General features: G+C 35.7%; 1 protein-coding gene across 3 annotated transcripts; it reads left to right on the top strand.

The window, feature by feature from the left end:
• Positions 1 to 308: 308 nt before the first annotated feature.
• On the top strand, positions 309 to 23,358 carry BNIP2 (BCL2 interacting protein 2). 3 transcript variants are annotated; one of them, XM_090270684.1, is made up of 12 exons: positions 309 to 498; positions 11,019 to 11,125; positions 11,889 to 11,956; positions 12,387 to 12,563; positions 14,207 to 14,383; positions 17,147 to 17,249; positions 18,005 to 18,136; positions 19,212 to 19,298; positions 19,419 to 19,517; positions 20,258 to 20,293; positions 21,114 to 21,201; positions 22,750 to 22,802. In XM_090270684.1, exons 2-12 carry the CDS (start codon positions 11,076 to 11,078, stop codon positions 22,753 to 22,755), a joined length of 1,023 nt encoding a protein of 340 aa, XP_090126810.1. In that variant the 5' UTR covers positions 309 to 498; positions 11,019 to 11,075; the 3' UTR covers positions 22,756 to 22,802. The 3 variants fall into 3 exon arrangements, with proteins under 3 accessions (XP_090126810.1, XP_090126811.1, XP_090126812.1); XM_090270685.1 differs by lacking the exon at positions 21,114 to 21,201 and having other exon boundaries at positions 22,750 to 23,358; XM_090270686.1 differs by lacking the exons at positions 20,258 to 20,293; positions 21,114 to 21,201 and having other exon boundaries at positions 22,750 to 23,358.
• The last annotated feature ends 1,222 nt before the right edge of the window (positions 23,359 to 24,580 follow it).

Below are 24,580 nucleotides of genomic sequence, written 5' to 3'. Positions count from 1 at the left end.
AATGCCAACATAAATAATATAAAAATGGCTCTTTGAAACGCTGGGCCGCGTCCTAGCGCAGGTGGAGGATGCCTCTGCAGCCCCAGAAGAGCCCCGACAAAAGTGCCAGCAACGCCCGCCAGCCAAGTGGGAACGTGGGGCTACCCACCCCACACACACCCCCACCCCGGCTCATGCGCAGGCGTTAGTCCGCGGAGTCTAAGGGGGCGGGGAGAAGGACTGAGGAGGTGGTTCAAGAAAACGCCACGCCTCCTCCAGCTGCTGCCCCTGCAGAAGCTCGGGACGTAGTCACTTCCGCAGGGGCAACTCTCTGCATCCGGGTCAGCTGCGCTGCTGCTGCTACAGCTGCAGCCGTGACCGGGGTACTTGGGCCTGGGTCTCCATTGCCGTCCGAGGGGAGCGGGCTCCGCTCGGCGCTACCTTCTCGACCTGGCCGTCAGCTCCACGTCGCCGGCCTGGAGGGGCGAAGAAGCCGAGGGGGCCAAGGCTTCCTCCGGGGTGAGTGAGGCCCGGGAAAGTTGGGCACGGCGGGTCTGGGCTGAGAACAAGCCTAGAGGCCGGTCGTCTGAGGGGCGCGTATCCCGGGAGGGTGGGAGAGAGGAAGCCCAAAAGGTTATACTTTGTAGGGGGCGCCATAGAACCTGCCCGGGAGGCGCTTCCCGGATCCCCGCCCAGTGGAGGCCCCCGCCCTTGGCTCGGCTCCTGTTTGCATTTGCCATCCTTGTCCCCACCGCCCGCTTTTCCGTTTGTGGTGGTTGTGCTCCGGACGGAACCTGCCTTTTCTGTGTCCCGCCGCACACACCCCGGCCTGGATGCGGTGACCGGACCACGTTGGTCCCCTATTTATGACCAGCGTCTGTCCCGGTGCAGAACAAAGAAACTTGGGCTTCTGCTGTGCCCCGTACCCTCTGAGAGTAAACACGGAAGCAGCATTTGTAATCAGGGCTTTAATAGACCTTCCTACGTGAACGGCCGGGCTCCTCCGTGGATTCAGACACCACCTTTTGCCTAAATACCTAGCAAAAATGGTTTGTGTTTCCTGAGTGCATCTGATGCCTCTGGAGATCTGCTAAGTCAGCTCGTGTTAAATAAAAACTATTTCGTTCTATTATGTTGCTTTGAAACTTCCCTTGACCGTCCCACGAGCTCTTTAAGAGTCCAGCTTTTGCCGTGTTCATCTAGGTGGTAATGTGTGATTGCAGTTTAGTGTTCCTTTTTTTAGAATCTCTTATTTCTCCTAATGCTTAATTTCTTTATTTTCTTAAACGTATTCTTTCTCTGATATTCTGTCATTCTGCAATTTGTAAATGATTAGATTCCTCAAAATGGTAACTGAAATTACACAATTTATTTGACCTGCCCACTATTTTCTTGATGGTCCTACACACCTTCCCCTTATTTCTTGTTGTATTACATTTTCTGTAAACTCTTAATTCTTAATGTTTATAATCTTCTCTATTGCAGCCTAATATTGTTGGGGTTTAGACAGGAAGTATTACAGGTCCACTTCTGCAAACATGGTACTGGAACTAGATCATCGTGAGTCATTAGGACCTTTGAAGCTAAGTTAACCAAACCTGGCATTACAGGCTTATTCTGTATGAAGTTGCTGGTGAACTGGAGACACTGTGCTGTATTAGAAAGAGTCTAGGTCTAGAAACCTGGATATAGTTTCATTGGCCTCATATATAAGATAAAATGAGGATAATAACACCAGTGTTTTATACCTGGTAAAATTATTGTCTGAAACATATGAAATGATGAATGTGCAAGTGGTTAGTAAGTGTGAAAAGCACTCTTTGGGGATGCAATTCTGTTCATTCCATCTGGAATAATGCTGGTAGAAGGCACAGTGAGGAAGGAAGGCATCTAAAAAAGGAAATAGTATATTTAGCCAGATCTGATCAATTAACCTTGGCTTGAAAGATGTTAAGCTTACATCCTATAAAGCAGAATACTACAATGATAATACAATGATATTCCAGAGTTATAATATTTGTAACTACAACAAAGTGTTAGAGATTAGTTATTAGACTTTAATAATTTTTAAAATTTTTATTTATATACATTTTTAGAGAGAGGGAGAATGAGAGGGAGGGAAACTTCAATTTGTAAGAGATACATGGTTGCCTTTTGCACGCAACCCAGGCATGTGCCCTGACTAGGAATCAAACCAGCGACCTTTTGGTTCACAGGCCAGTGCTCAGTCCACTGAGCCAGGGCTAGACATAAATCATTTTAAAGATCTCAGCATCTCCAGTGTGGTCTGCATACTGGTAACTTAATACATGTGCCTTTTATAGGTATGGTATTATCCTTGGCTTTATTTTCACAATTTTGAGGAAACTCAGCACCATTGTAATTTTTTGTGAATTTTGTGTTAATATTTCCAAAAGAGTATCTCATCTCATTCTTTGTTTTACTGGACATATAATTAACATAAAACATTAATTTCAGGTGCACAATGTGAATTGATATTGGTATATATTGTGAAATGATCACAATTAAATGTATTTAATATCTATCACTATGCATAGTCTCACACTTTTTTTTTCTTGTAATGAGAACTTACAAGATCTCTCTTAGCAACTGACAAATATGTAGTATAGTATTGTTAATTATAGTTTCCATGCTGTATATTACATCCCCAGGACTTACTTATAATAGAAATTTGTACCTTTTGACCCCCTTCTCTCATTTTGCCCACCACGCCATCCCTACCTCACACCCCATCTTTGGCAACTACCAATTTTTTTTCTGTACCTGTGAGTTCAATTTTGATTTTTTGTTTTTGGGGGATTTTTTTGTTGCTTTTTAGATTCCACATGTAAGCGAGATCATACAGTGTTTGTCTTTTTCTGTCTTTGTCTGTCTTTTACTTAGCATAGTGCCCTCAAGATCCATCCATGTTGCACATGGCAAGATCTCCTTCCTTTTAATAGCTGAATAACACCCCTGTGTGTATGTGTGCATTCACACACCACAGTTTCTTCATTCATTCATTGGTGGATGCTTAGGTGGCATCCGTATTTAGCTATTATAAATAATGCTACATTAAACATGGAAGTGCGTATTCCTTATGAGATAGTGATTTAGTTTCCTTTAGATAAATACACAGTCGTGGAATTGCCAGATCATATGGCAGTTCTACTTTTAATTTTTTAAGGAACTTTTACCCTGTTTTCCATGGTGGCTGCATCAATTTTCATTCCCACCAACAGTGTGCAAGGGATCTTTTTTCTCTGCATCCTCTCCAAATCTTGTTATTTCTTGTCTTTTTGGTAATAGCCACTTTACCAGGTGTGAGGTGACGTTGTGTCCTTGCTCTCAAAGAAGCAATGACAGAAAGCATATGGCATTTTTCCAGGGGTGCTTGGTGATCTTTACAAACATAAGATGACCTAAATTATTTTCCTTTAGTGCTAACGTGTCACCAACCTGATAGGAAAAAGTGAAAGTAAATATTTAGAATAAATTCCTTTCACTTAAAAAAGGAAGTGAAAAGCTTGCCTGGGCATTTTCTTCTGCCAACTGTAATTGCTTTCAGCATAGATGTGGTTACTAGCACCTATGCCAGCAGCAATGTTAAGCTACATAATAGTTAATACTTAGTTTTTGCTTTATATTGCTATGCTGCATGGAGAAATCCCCTCCTTGTCTGTGAAGCCCTCTCTGGAGGAAATCTATTATCATCTTGATATTTAACCTCACTAAGGTGAACAACTATTTTGAATTTATCTCTGTGAATTCCGCTCATAACTGGCATAAGTAATGGTGTGCCACAAGTACCACAAGTCTGTTGAAAAATAAGGGATTCCTGGTGCGTTGGGTTATTTTAACAAATAGTATCTTAAAGTGTTATTTCCTAATTCTGATTTACAAAGTCTATGAACAAAAAATGGGAAACAACCACAGTTAACTTGTAAGTCAGCAATGTCCTGGTTTCCTTCAAAACGGTTGTGCTTATATTGCTTTCTTGTTTCCTGTTCTTAAAGCTACTGATGATAAAATGCTTCCAAGAACAGTACTCTCTTGTATTGTTTCAACTGTTTTTATCGACCTAGTGTACTTTTTCTCCCAAAAAGTGTTACAAAATGATGAATCTATCTTTCCTCCCAGGTTTTGTTTAGCTTACTTAACTATCCCCAAAATATCCATGTTTATGCAGTGTGGTGTGTTAACATCACAGTTCAATATGATATTAAAGTAAAAGTTGAATGAATGCACTGAAAGAGCTGAAATACTCAGTCTCTCTGTATTTAGAGGGGCTGTTTTCTAATGATACACTTGTTCAAGGGGTAAAGCATCTAAAGTACACAGTTTGTTTTCTATAATTTCTGTATATTTTCTCTTACAAACAAGGGATAATTTTACCAACAGAAATTGATGTTGCATGTATGTAGATTGCCCCAAATATTTTCTTTATACCTTTTGAGGGGTAAAACATTACAGGAAGCCTGTATACATATAGTGTAATAAGACATCACAGGTACACAAAAGATCATACTAGAATACTATGAAAGACTATATGCCACCAAATTCAATAACCTAGAAGAAATGGATACGTTTTTGGAAATATATAACCTTCCTAGACTAAATCGTGAAGAATTGGAAAATTTTAATAGACCAATCAACAGTGAATAAATTGAAACAACCATCAAAAACCTCCCCCCCAAAAAACCAGACAGCTTCATTTGTGAATTTGACCATTCAAAGATTTAATATCTATTCTTCTCACTCTTCCAAAAAATTGAAGAAGAGGCAATACTTCCTAATGCATTTTATGAGGCCAACATAATCCTGATACCAAAACCTAGCAAGCATAATACGAAGAAAAAAACTACAGACTGATATCTCCAGTGAATATGAATGCAGAAATCAACTACAATAATACATTTAAAAATAACACATCACCATCAAGTACGGTTCATTCCAGGGGCACAAGGATGGTTCAGCATATGCAAATTGATCTATATACTACACATTATAACAAAACCAAGGATAAAAATCATATCAATAGATACAGAAAATGCATTTGATAAGATACATTATTTATGATTAAAACACTCAATAAAATGGGTATAGAAGGAAAGTACCTCAAGATAATAAAGGTCCTATATGACAAATCCTAAGCTAGTATCATACTCAATGGTGAAAAACTGAAAGCTTTTCCTCAAAAATCAGGAACAAGTCAAGGATGCCCACTCTTATCAGAACTATTCAACATAGTTCTGAAAGTTCTAGCCAGAGCAGTCAGGCAAGAGAAAGAAACAAAAGGCATCCTAAAAGGCATCCAAATTGGGAATGAAGAAGTCAAAAGTGTCACTTTTTGCAGACGGCATGATTCTGTGTATAGAAAATCCTCGACTCTACCAAAAAACTTTTAGAAACAATAAACAAACACAGTAAAGTTTCAGGATACAAAATCACTATACAAAAATCCACATCTTTCCTGTATGTTAACAATGAAATTTCAGGCAGGGGGAAATGAAGAAAACAATTTCTTTTAGTGTTGCAACCAAAAGAATAAAATACCTTGGAATAAACTTAAAGGATGTGAAGGACCTACATACTGGAAACTACAAGCATTGTTAAAAGAGATTGATAAAGACAATGAAATGGAAAGATACTGTGTTCATAGATTGAAAGGATCAACGTAATTAAAATGACCATATTATCCAAAGCCATACACAGATTTAATGCAGTCTCCATCAAAATCCCAATGTCTTTTTTTTTTTTTTTTTTTAAATAGAACAAAAAGTCATCAGATTTGTATGGAACCACAAGAGACCCCAAATGGCCAAAGCAATCCTGAGAAAAAAGAACAAAGCCAGAGGTATCATACTACCTGACTTCAAATTATAGTGCAGAGCTACAATAATGAGAACAGCATGGCACTGGCAGAAACACACATGCACACAGAACAGTGGAACAGAATTGAGAACCCAGAAATAAAACCACATGTATGTGAGCAAATAATTTTTGACAAAGGAGTCAAAATCACACAATGGAGAAGAGAAGTCCTCATCAATGAGTGATGCTAGGAAAATTGGAAAGACATGTGCAGAAGAATGAAACTAGATTATAGTTTGTTCCATGTTCAAAAATTAATTCAAACTGGATCAAATACCTAAATATAGATCTGAAAAACCCCTGGCTGGTTTGGCTCAGTGGATCGAGCGTCGGCCTGCGAGCTAAGTGTCGCTGGTTCGATCTTCCAGTCAGGGCACATCAGAGAAGGAAAACTCTGACTCCAAAAAACCTCCGCTGCCTTGCGGCATACCTCTTCAGTGGAAAGGCTAAGGGAGTAAACCCCGACAGAAAATCCGGAGCCGGAGTCCCTAAGGCGGTTTGACGTTGTAGTCAACACCAGCAACTCCTGCGGCGCACCTGAAGCCAAGCTGTATTGACTCCGTCTTTCCCTTGGACCCTTCAGCTGCGAAGAGAGGGGGGGTCTGCTGCATGGGCAACAGCAGACCCTCCATATCACCCTGCCCAGGCTCTGTAGCTTCAGCTTCACTGGAGAGGACACTCCAGCGTCATCGCAAGATGTCGATTCAACATGGGAGGAGACAGATACCGTGTCACTCCCGAGTTGGACTGCACAACCATTCTCGGCGGTGCAGATAGACTCTTAAGAAGCTACACCATCGTCTCTCGAGACGGACGGCTGCCGACGAGATCTGAAAAAATACACAGAAGAAAACATAGATGTTAAACTTATGGATCTTGGTCACAGAGAACATTTTATGAATTTGACCCCAGAGGCAAAGGAGCTAAAGGCAAAAATAAATGAGTGGGATTATAGCAAATTAAAAAGCTTCTGCAGAGCCAAAGAAATCAAAGGCAACCACTGGGTATAAACTGATATTTGCAAACAACAGCTCTGACAAGGGGTTAATATCCAAAATATATAAAGATCTCATATAACTCAACACCAAACAAATAATTCAATTAAAAATGGGCCTAGCACCTGAATAGACACTTCTTCCAAGAAGACATACAAATGGGCCAACAGATAGGAAATGATGCTCAACTTCACTACTGTGAGGGAAATGCAAATCAAAACTGCAATGATATACCACCTCACGCTTTTAGAATGGCTATTATCAACAAGATAGCAAATAAGTGTTGGAAAGGTTGTGGAGAAAAGGGAACCCTCATTCACTGCTGGTGGGAATAAAAACTGTTCCAGCAACTATGGAAGACAGTATGGCAGTTCCTCAAAAAATTAAGAATAGAGTTACCATATGACCCAGTAATCCCTCTTCTGCATATCTACTTGAAAAACTGAAAAAAAACATTTCTTCACAAAATTATATGCACCCCTGTGTTCACTGCAGCATGATTGATGGTGGCCAAGACATGGAGACAACCAAAGTGTCCTTTGATAGAAGAGTGGATAAAAAAGATGTAGTACATATATACTATGGAACACTATTCAGCCATGAGAAAAGATGAAATACTGCCATTTACAACATGGATGGACCTTTGGAATATTATGCTGAACGAAATAAGTCACTGAGAAAAAGCTAAGAATCATGATCTCACACATATGTGGGATATAAAACTGAAATTCATCAACACAGACAACAGTATGGTGGTTACCAGAGAGGGAGGCTGCTTAAGGGTAAAAGGGGCCAAATATATGGTAATGGAAGATGATTTGACTTTGGGTGGTGGTCACACAGTGCAATAGATGGATTATGTATCATAGAAATGTATACTTGAAACATATATGACCTTGTTAACCAGTATCACTCCTATAAATTTAATTTTAAAACAATAGAAAAATAAGCCTAAGAGGCTGAGCAAAACAAAGGCTTCATATCCAGTGTCATACCTTACAATTAAATATTTACTCATTTAACTAATATTTACAGCCCTGTTCTGTGCCAGGCACTGTGCAGGGTGTTGGGAATATAGTGGTAGCAACTTTGAATCACTGCTTTTTTTTTTTTTTTAAATAGTGAATATTTTTCTGGGTATGTGGGATATTTAAGAAAGATACCCAGAACATCCTGATATTTTCTCAACACTCAGTAGAAAGAGAGACAAAATAATAGAAAGCTTTATGATTATTGAATTTAGGGAAATATATTAGTTCACTTTAGATTACCGAGTAAGTTCAATAAAAATTTAAAAAACATGGAGAAGTGTAGTAAATTAAAATTTTGGGAGAAACTGTTAGTGTTCACCCTTTAATAATAGAATGTTTCTATCTCACGAGCATAACTCTAGACTAATAAGTATTGAGTATTTGGGCTTTAACCAGTGGATCTTCATGCCTTCTTAAATAATATATTTAAATCTCTTTTTTTTATTCCATATATAAACCTCTATTTCTTTTTTAAAATATATTTTATTGATTATGCTATTACAGTTGTCCCAAATTATTCCTCCTTTGCACCCCTCCAACTGGCACCCCCTTCCTACCACCATCCCCCCCCTTAGTTCATGTCCGTGGGTCATGCATGTAAGTTCTTTGGCTTCTACCTTTCCTCTACTATTCTTGACATCCCCCTTTCTATTTTGTACCTACCAATTATGCTTCTTAATCCCTGCACCTTTTCCCCCAATTTCCCCCTTCCCCCCCCCACCCAAGTGATAACCCTCCAAATGATCTCCATATCTATGATTCTGTTCCTGTTCTGGTTGTTTGCTTAGGTTTTTTTAGATTCAGTTATTGATAGGTGTGCATTTGTTGCCATTTTAATGTTCATAGTTTTGATCTTTTTTTTTTAATGAGTCCCTGTAACATTTCACACAATAATTGCTTGGTGATGATTAACTCCTTTAGCTTTCTTTACCTTGTCTGGGAAGCACTTTTGTCTGCCTTTCCATTCTAAATGATAACTTTGCTGGATAGAGTAATCTTGGTTGTAGGTCCTTATTCTTCATCAGTTTGAATACTTCTTGCCCGCAAAGTTTCTTTTGAGAAATCAGATGCTAGTCTTATAGAGACTCCTTTATAGGTAACTTTCTGCTTTTCTCTTGCTGCTTTTAAGATTCTTGCTTTATCTTTAACCTTTGACATTTTCAGGTTGATGTGTCTTGGTGTGGTCCTCTTTGAGTCCTGCTTATTTGGGACTCTCTGTGCTTCCTGGACTTGTATGTCTGTTTCCTTTGCCAAATTAGAGAAGTTTCCTTCATTATTTTTTCAAATAGGTTTTCAGTTTCTTGCTGTACCTCTTCTTCTGGCACCACTGATTCAGATGTTAGTATGTTTAAAGTTGTCCCAGAGGTTCTGAAACCTATTCTCATTTTTTTGTTTATTTGTTTGTTCTTCAATTATTTTTTCTTCTTGCTATACTCATTGAATGCTTTTTTCTTCCTTGTGTTCCATATCATTGATTTGATTATGGGCTTCATCCTCTTCCACTGTTGGTTTCCTGTAAATTTTTCTTTTATTTCACCAGCGTAACCTTCATTTCTTTCCTTATGTTTTTGCTCTACTCAGTTCTTTGAGCATCCTGATCACCAGTGTTTCGAACTCTGCATCTGATAGGTGGGTTACCTCCATTTCATTTAGTTATTTTTCGGGGGTTTTGTTCTGTTCTTTAATTTGGGCCATATATTTTTGTCTCCTCAATTTGGCAGCCTCCTTGTGTTTGTTTCTGTATATTAGGTAGAGCTGCTTTGATTTCTTATCTTAGAAAAGGCACCTTCATATTGTGTGGGGTAGAGCCTTAGGTAATTGCCAGGGCAGGGCAACTCGCCTCTTTGTGGCTCTACATGTGGGGAGGGCTCGCAGAGGGGAAAGAGCTGCTGCCTGGCTTCTGGAGGTTTGCCCAACACTCACCTCATTTCCAGTCATTTCTCCCACTTCCAGTATGTAACTGGCATCCTTCCAGCTGTTGCCCTGGTGCCCAATCCCAGAGTGGGTTGGTTTGCATATGTTCTAAGTCTGCATGGGTCCTTTAAAGGACTCCCCTGAAAATTCAGCAGTTTTTTCCTCCACCCCAACCCCCACTGGTTCTATAGCCAGAAGTTGTGAGGATCTGTCTTCCTGGCACTGGAACCCTGGGCTGGATGGTCTGGCCTGCGGCTGACATCACTCACTCCCAAGGTATCCTTCCTGATTTTTATCCACCACGTGTGAGTGTGGGATTGCCCACTTTGCTGCCACCACCGCCTCTCTGTGCCACACCGTGTCACCACACCTGTCTCTGCAACTCTGCCCCTCCTACCTGCCTGGATGAATGTGGCTTCTTTAAATCCTTGGTTGTCAGACTTCCATACAGCTCAATTTTCTGACAGTCTGGTTGATATTTGTTTTGAGATAATAGTTGTAATTCTCTGTGGTTGCTCAAGGAGGCAAAGTGTGTCTACCTATGCCTCCATCTTGACTAGAAGTCTATCTAAACCTCCATTTCTTATTCTATCAACCAAAACAGTCTTCAAGGTCATCACTTTGTGAAATAAGGATCTTGGAACCCATATTCTTCCTTGGAAAACTAAAACTAAAATTTATGGCTTAAGTTATAACATGTAGTTGCATGAACAAAAGTATTCACTAAGTTCAGTCTCTGAAAATTTATGCTGAACTATATACAAGAAAAGCTTGGTATAGATATGTAGCATAATTCATTTACTGGACAGTTGGTGAGAGTTCCCTAAGTGGCTCAGGAATTGTGGTTATTGAAACTACAGAAAAGGAAATATAAAGGACAGCACACCACTTGGCTCTGCTGAATCATGAGAACATAAATGCTATTTAGTAGTGTTCAGTTTCTAGCCTCAACCTCTATCCAGAGGACAGAAAATGTGTGGATCTAGAATAGAGAACATATTTAATTACTTCAGTTCCTTGCCGCCGCTCCCCCCTCCCCCATTTTAAATTACAGCCTGGGACACATGCATTTTAAGTGCTGGTTTTAACCCAATAAATTGATTTCATGACCAGACCATTGAGCTAAAGCTAGAGATGAGCTAAAGTATAAGATTATTGTACCTTTCTGGCCAATAAAAAGTAAAATGAAAAATAAGTTGTTACATAATTTTTTCTCTTTTCACAGGACATTGGCTCTCTGGATTATCAGGAGTTTGTAGTTGACATTGAGTCCAAGCTAAGGATGGAAGGTGTGGAACTTAAGGAAGAATGGCAAGATGAAGATTTTCCAATGTGAGTAATGTTTTTAAATGAAAACAGATTTAGAACAAAACTTCAAATTTTCTATATCATGATGTCCTATTAAATGAATATTGGGCTTAATTTTCTGTTGTTTATTTTAAGAAAAACTAATTAAATAAATAAACAAGGATTTCCTAGATCATCTGGCCAGCTACCTTGACAGATTGGCATTTGTATTTACAGTTATATTGGCACCAGTGGGGTTAATAGAAAAAGAGCAAAGGCAGATTTTTTTTCCAATTTTTTTGAGAAATAATTGACATACATCACTCTGAGTTTGACATACAGCATGGTGGTTTGCAGACCTTATATTACATGATGTTTCCATGTCGTCATGGTCAGAAGACCAACCAGTGCACAGGAAGGTCTCTTAGCAGTTGCAAGGGACTGGTGGAATACTGAGTCATTGCATAGTAGTTGATGATAATAGTAATATGGAAATGCTAATACTCAAAAGAATTTGTAGCTATCGTTACCATAGTCCCATTTTGAATAACACTTTAGCTTATATCGCATTAAATTCATGCATTTTATTTCTATTTGTTTTGTAGGTTTATAATTTTTATATTTGTTTTACAGTTGTATTTAAGAGCAGTTACATAAGGAAAAATGGTTTGTAAAATACTAAAGTTTAAGAAACACTGCTTTATTCAGTTTTCCACATAATTGTTTCTATAAGCTATTTTTAATAATTTTAAACTTCAAAAAAAATTTTGTTAATATCTTGGTTAAAAAATATGTCTGTGTCTTCTAGACCTTTACCAGAAGATGATAGTATTGAAGCAGATATATTAGCTGTAACTGGACCAGAGAGCCAGCCTGGTAGGTACTTGACACTTTTAGTTTCAATGAAACTAGTAGACTTTAGCTGTGCTATTTTTGAACACAGTTCTTTGTCAAGGAAAATAACAATACTCAGCTTTTGCGCCATCTTAGAGAGCCAAAGGATAAGTTGAATGTTGAGGAAACAATTTTTGGAATACTTAGGAGGTTTTTGGAAATTTCTGCACTATAGGGATGAGAGATCATTTTTAGTAGTATGAAGTGACTATGAGATCTGCCTCTGTCATTTAAAAAGACATAGCCTTACATACATCATCTTGCCATGATGCAGAAGCAGTAGTGATCAAAATCCAAAGTTGTAAATTAGTGCTTTGGGATTGTGTTTAATTAATGTTATTTTTCCTAAGGATGAAGTAGGCATTTAAGCATTTCTTCTAATGCATTTTTGTACTTGGTTTCCCTATTCCAGGCTCACTAGAAGTTAATGGAAACAAAGTAAAAAAGAAACTAATGGCTCCAGACATTAGCCTGACCCTGGATCCTAGTGATGGCTCTGTGTTGTCAGATGATTTGGATGAAAGTGGGGAAATTGACTTAGACGGCTTAGACACACCGTCAGAGAACAGTAATGAATTTGAGTGGGAAGGTAAATGCTGTTTTTATCTGACCTCTATTAACGAATGTTTGTCTTTATATACAACAGGTTTTTGTAATGGCATTCTCACAGTAGGCTAATTGAAAAAAACTTAAAACTTGATCATGAAACCAATTGAAAGTAATGATTAAGTGATTTTGTTGAAATATGTTATTCATATAAAGTTGGTTTTTTGTTTTTTTTTTACTAAAATATGAAATTCTGCTAGCACTGCCTATTCTCATGGCTTTCAAACTATTTATAGTAGATTACACAGGTGGCTTTATTTTTTTTTCGTAATTGCCCAGTGCTGTAAAGTTGTTTTTTCATGGTTGCTCCAAAAATATTGCTTCATAAATATGGCATATTCCTATGTTAATTTTATCAGCTAAAAATAAAAAAGCTTTGAAGAGACATATACTTCAGAGAGAAAGTTCAAAAGGGAGTTTCTCTTTTTTAGGGTGACTTTTTAAATAGGTTTGCCTGATAGTGCTGCACAACCAGCCTGAATTAGAGTATACTCTAGCCCCCAACTTTATATTCCTCACCATTTGTTATTTGGAATCCTAAGGGATTTGCATGTGTTTTGCTTTGCGTGCTTTCTTTAATTAGATCATTGTTGTCTACAGTATCTTTGTATTGTTGTTAATAATTTATATATATTTATATATTCCTTCTTTAAAATGATTTTTACTTCAAAGCACTGTTTAGCACTAAGTATATTATCTACATTGAAGGGTAAGATCCTTGATATGCTTTATCTTTTGTTCCTTTTCTCTTCCCTGTTTTACTGGTTCAATAAGCAGCCCAATAATAAGCAATATTTTATAAAGATACTGAAACAGTTTTCTGCCTATGTGTTTTGTTTCTTCTTTCTTTAATGCTGCTGTAGTCATTTCCTGGAAGGATATTTTCCGTTAACAACTTTATCTTGGAAACAAACAACTAACATGCAGTAGGTTCCCCCTCCCCCCATCTTTTGGTAAGGACTGTGATACTAAAATTTTGAAAATCACTGCATCATTAAAAATCGGCTAAAATGCAATCTTGAAATATAAATTACACTTAATCACTGGTGCTTATGCTTTGGCTAATGTCAATTTAAAATATACTTTTGCATGTATACTTCAGAGTATTATCAATAAATTTCTGCTTAAAAAATTGATCCAATGAGAAATAATCATTGACTAGTTAACCACTTCCTACTGGTATCATAATGTTTGGGGAATCATTTATGTGCTCAACAACAGCAAAGAACAATAGTGTCCTATATCATTAAGTAACTTACAGTGTTGACAGCTATCAAGGACAATCTTATAAACAGTTGGAAAGACATTGTAAGGCCAGTGTGCTAAGATTTTGATGGCCGTATGAACTATCTTTTCTGAACTTGTGGATATTCCTTGTACTGTGATTAGATGTTTTCTGAATTAATACAAAAAAAAAAAAAAATCAAAGAACCATGATTTCCAAAAGCATAAAATGACTTCATATCAAGAGCAAACCTTTCTATTATGGAAGGAATATTTTAAATTCCTCAGGAAATATAATGAAAAATTCTCCAAACATTCTAATTAGATAGCAGAGTGGTTAACATGTAATTTTATTTTTGTGGTATACATAACAGTGTGGGATTTGAAACTTTATTTTGACAGATGATCTTCCAAAACCCAAAACTACTGAAGTTATTAGGAAAGGCTCAATTACCGAATACACAGCAGCAGAGGAAAAAGAAGATGGACGACGCTGGCGTATGTTCAGAATTGGAGAACAGGACCACAGGGTTGATATGAAGGCAATTGAACCCTATAAAAAAGTTATCAGTCATGGAGGTAAGAATTACCAAAAATTGTTTAGATATTTTTAATGCAATGTCAGAAATCTGAATGCTTGAAGAAACTCTCCCTTGAGATATTACATAATTTTGAAATCATAATCACCTTCATGCCATTTTAGAAATATAACAGGTTTAAAGTAAAAGGATAAAAACCAACATTTAAAAATCATTAGTACACGCACATAGTAAGTTCAAAAGGTCTAAGAGTCTGCAGTGAAAACTCCCACCCTGCCACTTGACACCACCCCCTAAAACTGAGACTTCCTCCCCTTTTTTATCCATTTATAATTTATATGCAGTGAAATATTCTAATCCATTTTTTGTAGCATTTGCAATTTTTTTCCAGCTTCACTGAGATATAATTGACATATAACATTGTATTATAAGTTTAAAGATATATACAGCATGTTGATATGACATACTTGTTATATTGTAAAGTGATTACGACCATTGCCTTTGCTAACCTACATGAGATCACATAATTACATTTCTTTGTTGTGATAAGAATATTTAAAATTCTTCTTGCCCTGGCCGGTGTGGCTTAATTGGTTGGAACGTCATCCTGTGGGCCAAGGGGTTGCAGATTTGATTCCCCGTGCCTAGGTTGCAGGTTCAGTCCCTGGTCCGGGCTTGTACAAGAGGCAGCCGGTCAGTTAATGCTTCTCTCTCACATTGACATTTCTCTCCTCTCTCTCCTTCCCTTCCCTTCTCTCCAGAATCAATGAGCATGTCCTCAGGTGAGGAGTGAATAATAAACAAATAAATAAAATCTACTTTCACATACATAATACAGAATTATTAACTGTCGTCACCATGATGAATATTAGACCCCCAGAATTTATTCATATTCTAACTTCAAGTTGGTACTCTTTGACACATCTCGCCTTTTCACTCAGCCCCTAGTAACCACCATTCTGTTTCTGTGAATTCAACTTTTTTAGATTCCACATAGAAGTGATACCATATTTGTCTTTATTCTGTCTGACTTATTTCACTTACAGAAGTTCTGATCTTAAGTGTGCAGTTCAATGAGTTTTGACAAATATCCATATATACCAACATAGCCTACATCCCTAGACATGTAGAACATTTCCACTGCCCCAGAAAATTCTCTAATACCCGCTCCCAAGGACTGCCTCTTCAGTAACCACTATTCTAATGTATACCCGTAATTAGTATTGCCTGTTCTAGAATTTCATGTAACTGAAGTCATGCAGTGTACACTCTGGTCTACTTTGGCTCAGCATAACGTTTTCAAGATTCATCCATGTAGTTTGTATGCAGTTGTATGCATCCATAGTTCATTCCTTTTTCCTGCTAAGTGGTTTTCCATTGCATGGGTAAACCAGTTTGCTTATCCATTCTTCTTTTGATGGACATGTGAGTTGTTTCCAGTTTGAGCTAATTATGATTAAACTGCCATGAATGTTTTTGAAGTCTTTTGTAGATACAAGTAAAACCTGGCTTTTTAAACTATGGCTCTTAATTTACTTTAAAACCCTGAACAAATCATTCATCTTTACCACAAAGTAGAGAACCAGTTTTTTCCACATTTTTATGGAGCACATATTTTGCATATTTGTGGGATATAAAAAAATGTAAGGCTTGTCCCTTCCCTTAAGAAATTTACAAGTCAGTAGGTAAAAGCTATGAAGTACAATTATAATTTCTATCAGTCTGAATGTGTTGTATATAGATGTTCACCTCGGCATTGTGTAAATAGTGCCAGAATATTAGTGGTAGCCAAAATGCAACTCCGCTCTGTTGGGGCATGTCCTATTACCTGAAATCCTCCTATTGCAGGTAGGGGGCCACTTGGGTCAAGCTGATGGGTTTATTTTCATGGAGAATTACTTCCATTTAATATACTCTCTGCCAGATTTACGCCCCTGCATATGTCTATAGTCTTCATTCATCTGAAAGCAAATCACTTGAATATTTGCAGTTACATTATTCTGCCTAATTTAATCTTACTCAGATGAAAGAAAAGAGGATAATCTGGATCAGGAAGTCCACAGATGCATTAATCCAGCTACTTCATAGGAAGCAGGTTGTGAGACCTACCTCATGTTTTAAACACAATATTTTTCAGAAATAGTACTTTATTTTTCTTACAGGAAAGTAATTAGGGCCACTGTAGCCTATTGAATTTATCATAATATGTTTTGTGACTAAGGGATTAAGATTCTGATGTACTTGAAATGTTCAGATCTTTTCAGTGCATGGTTGTAAACAATAGAAATCAAAGTTGAAGCAAAAATATTGTTATTGGTGCAGTTTAATATCTATATTACAATTCAAAAATACACATTTTAGCATTTTTTCTTAGAATTATGTCAGAGATACAGTCTTTTCTTAGGTATCAATACCCTAAAATCTACAAAATGCTAAGCAATGTTGAATGTAAAACTTTTTTTAAAAGCACCCACTAACCTAAATTGCATAAGAATATCTTATTGCAGATATTGTTGTGTTGTGTCTGCTTGGATTAATCACTGTATTTGTCTACTTGTTAAAATAAATCTGGCTTTCTGATTATGCTGGTTTAAGTGGGTTTCTGGTTTTTATGCCCTCCCTTTTCAAATTTTATTGTTGTCTTTTTGACAAGAGGGAATTTAAAGATCTTTTAAAAAAATACTTTTTGATCAAGAAATTTGTGGAAGGTAAACCACTATACTCTTAACAACCATACATATGTCCTCTGAAAAATCTTCAGAGTAATATCATGCTGGTGATTTTATCTTTGGTTTCTTTTCAGGATATTATGGGGATGGATTAAATGCCATTGTTGTGTTTGCTGTCTGTTTTATGCCTGAAAGTGGTCAACCTAACTATAGATACCTGATGGACAATCTCTTTAAGTATGTATGAAATATTTGGACAGAATTCTGAGTTAATTAGATGTCCAGTTTAACGAAGTGAAGTTTAGCTGGGTAAAATTATAAATATCCCAGTCTAGTTCTTTTTTAAGTACTTATTCTTTGACATTATGAAACTGTTCATTTCCCAGCTCAACAGAAAACACTTGTTATTTTAAAACTGGAAGGGATATTTCATATTATCTGTTTTACTTCTTTATTTTACATTTAAGAACACTAAGTATAAAAGAAGTGACTTTTTTAATTCTCATAATTCTATGGCTAAATTACATTTATCTCTGAAAAGCCAAATGTAACTAAGTTGACTCAATTCTATTGTATTTCCACAAAATCATTCCATTTCTCAAGTTAGTGCGGTTTTTCAAAACTTTGTTTTGGAAAATTTTAAATATATACGAAGGTGGAGAGCAGTATATTGAATCTTTGTCTACCAGCCACCCACTTCCCCAGTTATCAGTTTGTACTTCATTCCAACAATTTATACTTCATGTCATTTCATCAAAAACATTTCAATATGTATTTCTAAAATATAACCAGTGTTACCTCAATAAATGTAATTAATTTTATAAATAAATAGTAAGACCTCTTTTATAAAATAACCATCATACCAACTAATGAAGTATTAAAATTGTAATTGTTTTTGCTATTGTTGAAGGGGGAGGGAAGGGAACTGTATAATTTGGATAACCTAGTTTGGTTCTGCAAAACTATATTAAGGCTATTTTTTTTTTTTTTAGGTATGTTATTGGCACTTTGGAGTTGTTAGTAGCAGAAAACTACATGATAGTTTATTTAAATGGTGCAACAACTCGAAGAAAAATGCCTAGCCTTGGGTGGCTCAGGAAATGCTATCAACAAATTGATCGAAGGTACTATAAATACAAGTTGAAAGCTAGTCTGAATAATTTTTATAATGGCCTTACTATTGTAGATTATTTTCTGTTGCCACTTAAAGGCATCATAAATAAACTTTCTAAATTACATTTATTAATTTCATAGAAGGTTTCTATTTTCCCAAGACAGATTTTAGAATGTTATGAAGGAAATTAGTTTTGATAATAGAACTTTTACTTTTCCTTATTTATATCACATTGAATATTTTCCTATAATAGACATTTGGGGAAAGGATGGAGACTTTAGTACATTTCCTATTTTATTACACTCTGATTTTTGCCTAATTTATAGTGTTAGCATATTTTATGTTAAGGCACTTATTTAGCTGTAATCTTTGGAATGAGCTCTGGAAGTGTATTCTCCTAGAAGTTAGTCATCCATGCTAATGTAAGGAACTTTGACTCTCGAATTGGTTTGATTTGACCATCACTAATTCGAACTAGTGTAATCCACTCAGACCCATTAATAGGTTTCTCTTCATACCTAACCATGACATGGGCTAATTCTTGTGATTTAAAATTTAAAAAAAAAAAATTCTTAACAATCACTTTATTTAAGTGTGAAATATCTGCAATAAAAGTTATTTTGGTCATTTTAAGTTGTGTAGAATAATGCCTTTGATTTTTAATAAAAATTTGAGACTTTGTAAGAATGTACAAGATCTGATTTTTGCTGCCTGTTACTGTGGTGATCTCTACTCCCAACTTCCATGGTGTTGAAGAAATTAGTACCAGTTTCCTCCTAGTCCTTAAAAATGTAAATGGTTGACAGAGTCTTGAAGACAACTGAATGTATACTAGGAAATATTTTAACAAGTTATACATAAATTTAGCCAAATGAAATAAAGGTTATTTCATAGCAATAGGATGGAACATCAGAATTCAAGAGTATATTTTTTGTTTTTGAAGGAGTATCACATCTAAATGAGAACTTTTGGGTGAGGGATTTTCAATTTATTTTTTGTATAAACTTCCATATACTTATTGATGTCTTAACTTTTAGCATTAGGATTTGTAGAGCTTTTTAAATGTCTTTCTTTTTCAACTCCAGGTTACGGAAAAACCTAAAATCTCTAATCATCGTACATCCCTCTTGGTTTATCAGAACACTTCTGGCTGTTACAAGACCGTTTATTAGGTAATGTTCTGAATGCCACTGACTTTTTAAAAAAGCAGAAACACAAACTCCTTGTATGAATATCTTGTCAGTTCTGTTGGTCAGAAATATTGAGGTAATTATTTTTATTTTCTTCCATAGCTCAAAATTCAGCCAAAAAATTAGATACGTCTTTAATTTGGCAGAACTAGCGGAACTTGTCCCCATGGAGTATGTTGGCATACCAGAATGCATAAAACAGTATGTTTTGTTTTATTTCTTTAATTGTATTGGATCTTTCTTTATATTTTGATTTGCAAGAGGTAAATATTTTTAATTCTCATTTTTCTCACTTCATATCTTATAAATTCTTTGTAACTTCTTTTGTTTTTGTAACAAAGGAAAAGGAGAAAAAGCCATTTTCCAGCACCTTCCCCATAAGGCACTATTTTCTTCAGTCTGTCAGTTGAAGAAATGGGAAAAATTATTTCTGGTTGTGATTCATTTATATTTGTAAAGACTGGTTACAGTCTGAGAGATGATTTCCTGATTGATCAGTACTAAAGAACATTCTCCAGACTTGAACAGACTTGTTCTCCTAATTTGAGTAAAAGTTCATCATGACATTAAATAATATTACTAGAGAAATAACTATTTAGATCAGCTTAGCTTTAAAACTTCCAAGTGACTGGAAATTATTCTGTTTACCAAATTCACTAATTTTAAAAGGGCTTAGTAGAGGTTTTTAACATAAATGCTTAAGTATCACGGTGCTATAATATAGGAAAGGTTTTGGGGTGTTTTTACAGTTAATCTGAGATTTTAGTCTGTTTAATGTATGAAAGTCAGATTTTTTTAAGTCAGTTTTGATTTTCTGCGTTACTATACTAAATATTTTTGGTTTTGCCTGCAAACTTAAATGATTTAATTTTAGTGCCTTTTTTGAGTTCTTTTTATCTTTAAAACATGTGTATTTACTGAGATAACTCTTCCCTACCAAGGTATGAAGAAGAAAAGTTAAAAAAGAAACAGAAAAGGTATTATGCACACCTTGACTGGGTTGCATTTAGACTAGTCCATTTGCATTGCACAGACTAACTCTTCCTTACTGGTTGGTTAGCTTGTAGACAAAGATAATGGCGTTTATAAATATAAATATACCCCAGAATCCAAATGCAGAGTGAACCCAAAGTACCTGATGCTGAATATGGCTTGGATTCACTCTGTTTTAACACCATATATGATGCCAACTAGGAATTAAAGACCACAGTCCATCCTCCTTTTTGGTATAAATAGTGATGGTAAAATCAGAGAAATTACTAAAAATACTATAGAAAACGTGAGTAACTTTTAAGACTTATCTTTTTTACTGTATTTTTAAAATCTGTAACTTGTGCTTTTGAAATATTTGTGCATTTTTTAAAGAAATCATTTTATTTCCCTGGGGTTGATGATTATATTTAAAATGCACATAGTCTTTGGCTAACCAACATTGATTTCCTATACGCTTAAATGGCCTGCTAACCAGTCAAATTCTACATGTGATAAAATTCCTAAAAGTTCAATGTACCATTTGGTAGTTAAGCACTCTGCTTTCCATCTTAAATTTCATTTTGAATACTTCTGCTTTGAGCATAACACTATTATCTATTAATACCTTGGCATAGAAGATAAAAGGCAAAGATATAAAACAATTACATTTTATATAGTAATGTCTTAAAGTGTAGGATTTGGATCTAACTTGTTAATGGACTTTTAAAATATTGACAATTAAATTAGCAATACAGTTTAATACAATCTTTCTTAATAGTTAGGGTGACAGATTTATATGTAGTTATCGTTTTGACCGTTCTTAAGGAATCATTTTGTAAATAACTGGAATTGGACCATTCTTAACTTTGGACATATTTTGTCTCTGTTGATGAGCAAGAATTCAGTTGACCAGGTGAGAGACTAATAGGTTTACATTTCTAATGACACTTTACAGTTTAACAAGCATTTTAACAGAGATATGGTCAGTGATTTTAGATCTTGCTAATTTCTCATTCCTTTCTAGGCATTGGTGTGCATTTGTCAGACAAGTGGCTGAAATTAAAATATAATCTGTAATTGTAGAATATTTTGAAGCCAGCCGCTTCATGGATTTCAAATTGAATTGCCTTTATTGGTGAAATCTGCTGTACTTTGTCTTTTTACAAATTTTTTAGTATTTAATAACCTGTTAATTTAGGTACCAGAAAAAAAAAGTGGAACTGTACTTTTTATTTAAATGTATTGTTTGAAACCTACCACTATTATTGATATTTTATCTTGTTTTTGCCCCTTTTTTGTACTTTTGTTTAACCTTAATAGAACCATTACATATACCTTTCAGGCATTTACTAGTTTTTGTATAAAGTTTAGCCTTAAAAAAAGAATAAATCCTTGTTAGCTTGAAAATTACAACATTCAAGTTTTAAAAATAAGGGGCATGTTTTTTAAAACCAGAAGTTAACACACTACACCTGCGGGAGCTTACTTCAGATGAACTCTCTATGATGAGTACTTATGAGAAAGAGGACACAAAACTGAGTGTTGAAGTACAGTCATGTGTCACTTAATGATGGGATAAGTTCTGAGAAATGTGTTATTAGGCTGTTTTGTCACTGTGCAAACATCAGAGGGCACTTACACAAACCTGGATGGTATGGCCTACTACATAGCTAGGCTATATGGTATAGCCTGTTGCTGCTAGGCTGTAAACCTATACAGCATATGGCTGTACTGATAATGTACATACTGTAGGCAGTTGTAACAATGGTAAATGTTTATCTAAACATAGAAAAGATAGAGTGAAAATATGTTGTAAAAGATAAAAAATGGTACATCTATATAGGACACTTACCCTGACTATAGTTTGGAGGACTGTAAGTTGCTTTGGGTGAATCAGTGAGTGAGCCCTGAGTGAATGTGACGGCGTAGGACATTACTGTGTTGTAGTGTGCTAGGATGTTACGATGTCACTAGGTGGTAGGAATTTTTAGCTCCATTATAATCTTATGGGACCATCATGGTATACGCGGTCCATCGTTGACATCATTACCTGGCGCATGACTGTAAGGGGCATTTTAATATGTCACTTAACAAAATCATTTTTTAAGAAAATTGTGTTTCTTGCCACTCTCTTATCGCTTAGATCCCTGCCCCAAGTGTGCTACAATTCAACATTTCAGTATGCCTGTTGTAATTTAAACTTTAAAGTTTATGTGCATTTATATGTATTTTATAATTTTTAAAAAAACAATAGTTATATTTCTTGTCAGTGTCCTCTTGACTTTAAAAATTATCTTTCCTTGTGGGGGAAATGTTTGGTAACCTTTTTACTATGTCTGCTTCTTGGCAAAGCTTTGTTTTTAACAGAATAATATTCTATGCTAAAAGTAATTATTCCTTTTAAGAAGAAAATTATTCAGTTGCTAGTGTTTTATTATCTATATTGTTTTTCATTAAACAGAGTTGATCAAGAGCTTAATGGAAAACAAGATGAACCAAAAAGTGAACAGTAAGTTTGGCATCTTGTCCAAACAAGACTGAAGAATGTACTGATGAAGCAATGCTCTTTTTTGCATTCATAATGCATTTATTGGCCCTGATTTTTATGTAACCTGTTACAAAATTGACTTGACTTTTTCTCAATGGACTTTTGTATAAGAGACTGTTCACTGCTGTATTGGTTTGCAAATCTCTTGAATTTAGCTCTTTACTAGCTAATTATATTGTAATCATTTTATATTTTATATTGCTAAAAGCAGAGAACCACACTTTATATAAAGCAGTTTTTGCATTTGTTTATTGAACAATGCATCATCTTCAGTAAAATATTTATATGCCTAATTGGTAAAGGAAAGAGATAATATATATTTTTTATGTTTTGAGCAATATTTTTTAATGTACACCTGTCATAGAAAAATAAGGTAAATAAGACTATGATTTTGTAAAGTGCATGTTGAAGTTTTTTGTTTTGTAAATGGTTAACTACATTTCTTGGGTAACTTAAAAAATAAAGTAGCTCATAAGGTGAGGGACAGTTCAACTGGTTATCATGAATACCCAAAGGTCATGTATATAAGTAGATTAGTATCATCCTAAGCTTTCTTATCACTTATTTTGTTCCTTAATTCAGGAACACAAATACAAGTGCATTGTATACTTTTTCCCCTTTAAATTTAAAGACAGCTTAAAAAGCCGGGTTTAGAACTAGAGAATTTAAGAGGCTAAGAATTAAGGTTTATATACATATGTATATGTAGGACATTTTATCTTCTGGCCAAAAGTCAAACCTTCATGAAAATCTTTGGTTTGTTCACTAATGTGAAATAAGCTTTGTCCAGAGTATCTCTCTCCTGAATTTGTGTGAGTGCAGTGTACTCTTTGGAGAATGTGTTGCTATTCACTGTCACTACTTTTCTGTAGAAAACAAGAGCTGCTTTATTAACTGCTCTTAATATGGGCACTTAACCAAAATACTTCTATATCAGTTATTTGAACTTGGTAGGTGTTTGACCTAGTCAGATATGGTGTGTTATTTTCTAAATCTTAGAGCATTATTGTATTTAAACTATTTTGGATGACACATTTGGTATAGCATATAAACTCCTTGTTCAATTTGATCAATACCTTGACTCTACATTGAAATAAGTTGTACCTATGCCCCCAAACAGAAGTAATTTACCCACAAAATCATCCTAGGAGAACTGATTGGTCTAATATTGTGTCATATACTTGTGTGACTCATGTACATTTGATAAACCTAATACCCTCCTATTTGAGAGTCACACCACATTCCAGCCCTTCTTGAAAGGTAATTTGTAAGAGTGTCCTGGAATAGCAAAATGGAAGTGAATGAAAGCTAAGCTTTTAAGATTTATTCTATCCTAGACTGAAGACTCCTGTGGCTTTTAGCATTGCCATTTTTAGTATAAAGTTTCTGTTACAAAGGAGGATTTTTCTTTACTTTTTGTCCTCTTTAGTCATAACCTTGGCATGCTGACTTAAGTCCAATTATGGGGGCTGCTGGAGGATAAGATGCTTTTCAGCTGCCTCCTGACTTAACTTGGATCCAGCAGCTATAGGCAGATCCTGAACTAATGTCACAGTGAATAAAATCAAAACCGTTATTGCTTGCTCAAGTGTTCGAAAAAACACTTTTGTACTGAAAAAGTAAATTAACAGTAACTTAGGCATTCCTTCTGACCTCACCATATGAGGATAATGAATAAAAGATAATATTGAATTTATTTGTGATTAGAGTCTGTATTTGTAGAGCGCTTTAAGTAGCCTTTATC

The sequence above is a fragment of the Furipterus horrens genome, unplaced genomic scaffold (assembly GCF_987537825.1).
Source record: "Furipterus horrens unplaced genomic scaffold, mFurHor1.1.pri manual_scaffold_3, whole genome shotgun sequence".
Lineage (NCBI taxonomy): Eukaryota > Metazoa > Chordata > Mammalia > Chiroptera > Furipteridae > Furipterus > Furipterus horrens.
Note: the sequence above shows the minus strand (reverse complement) of the source record. Positions and strands in the feature narration are given on the sequence as shown.

Excerpts from the sequence above, each read along its gene's own strand:
- BNIP2 (XM_090270684.1), top strand. The coding sequence starts at position 11,076 with ATGGAAGGTGTGGAACTTAAGGAAGAATGGCAAGATGAAGATTTTCCA. Across the intron at positions 12,564-14,206 it reads TAATGAATTTGAGTGGGAAG|ATGATCTTCCAAAACCCAAA; the intron begins GTAAATGCTGTT and ends TTATTTTGACAG. Across the intron at positions 20,294-21,113 it reads TTAAAAAAGAAACAGAAAAG|GAATCATTTTGTAAATAACT; the intron begins GTATTATGCACA and ends ACCGTTCTTAAG.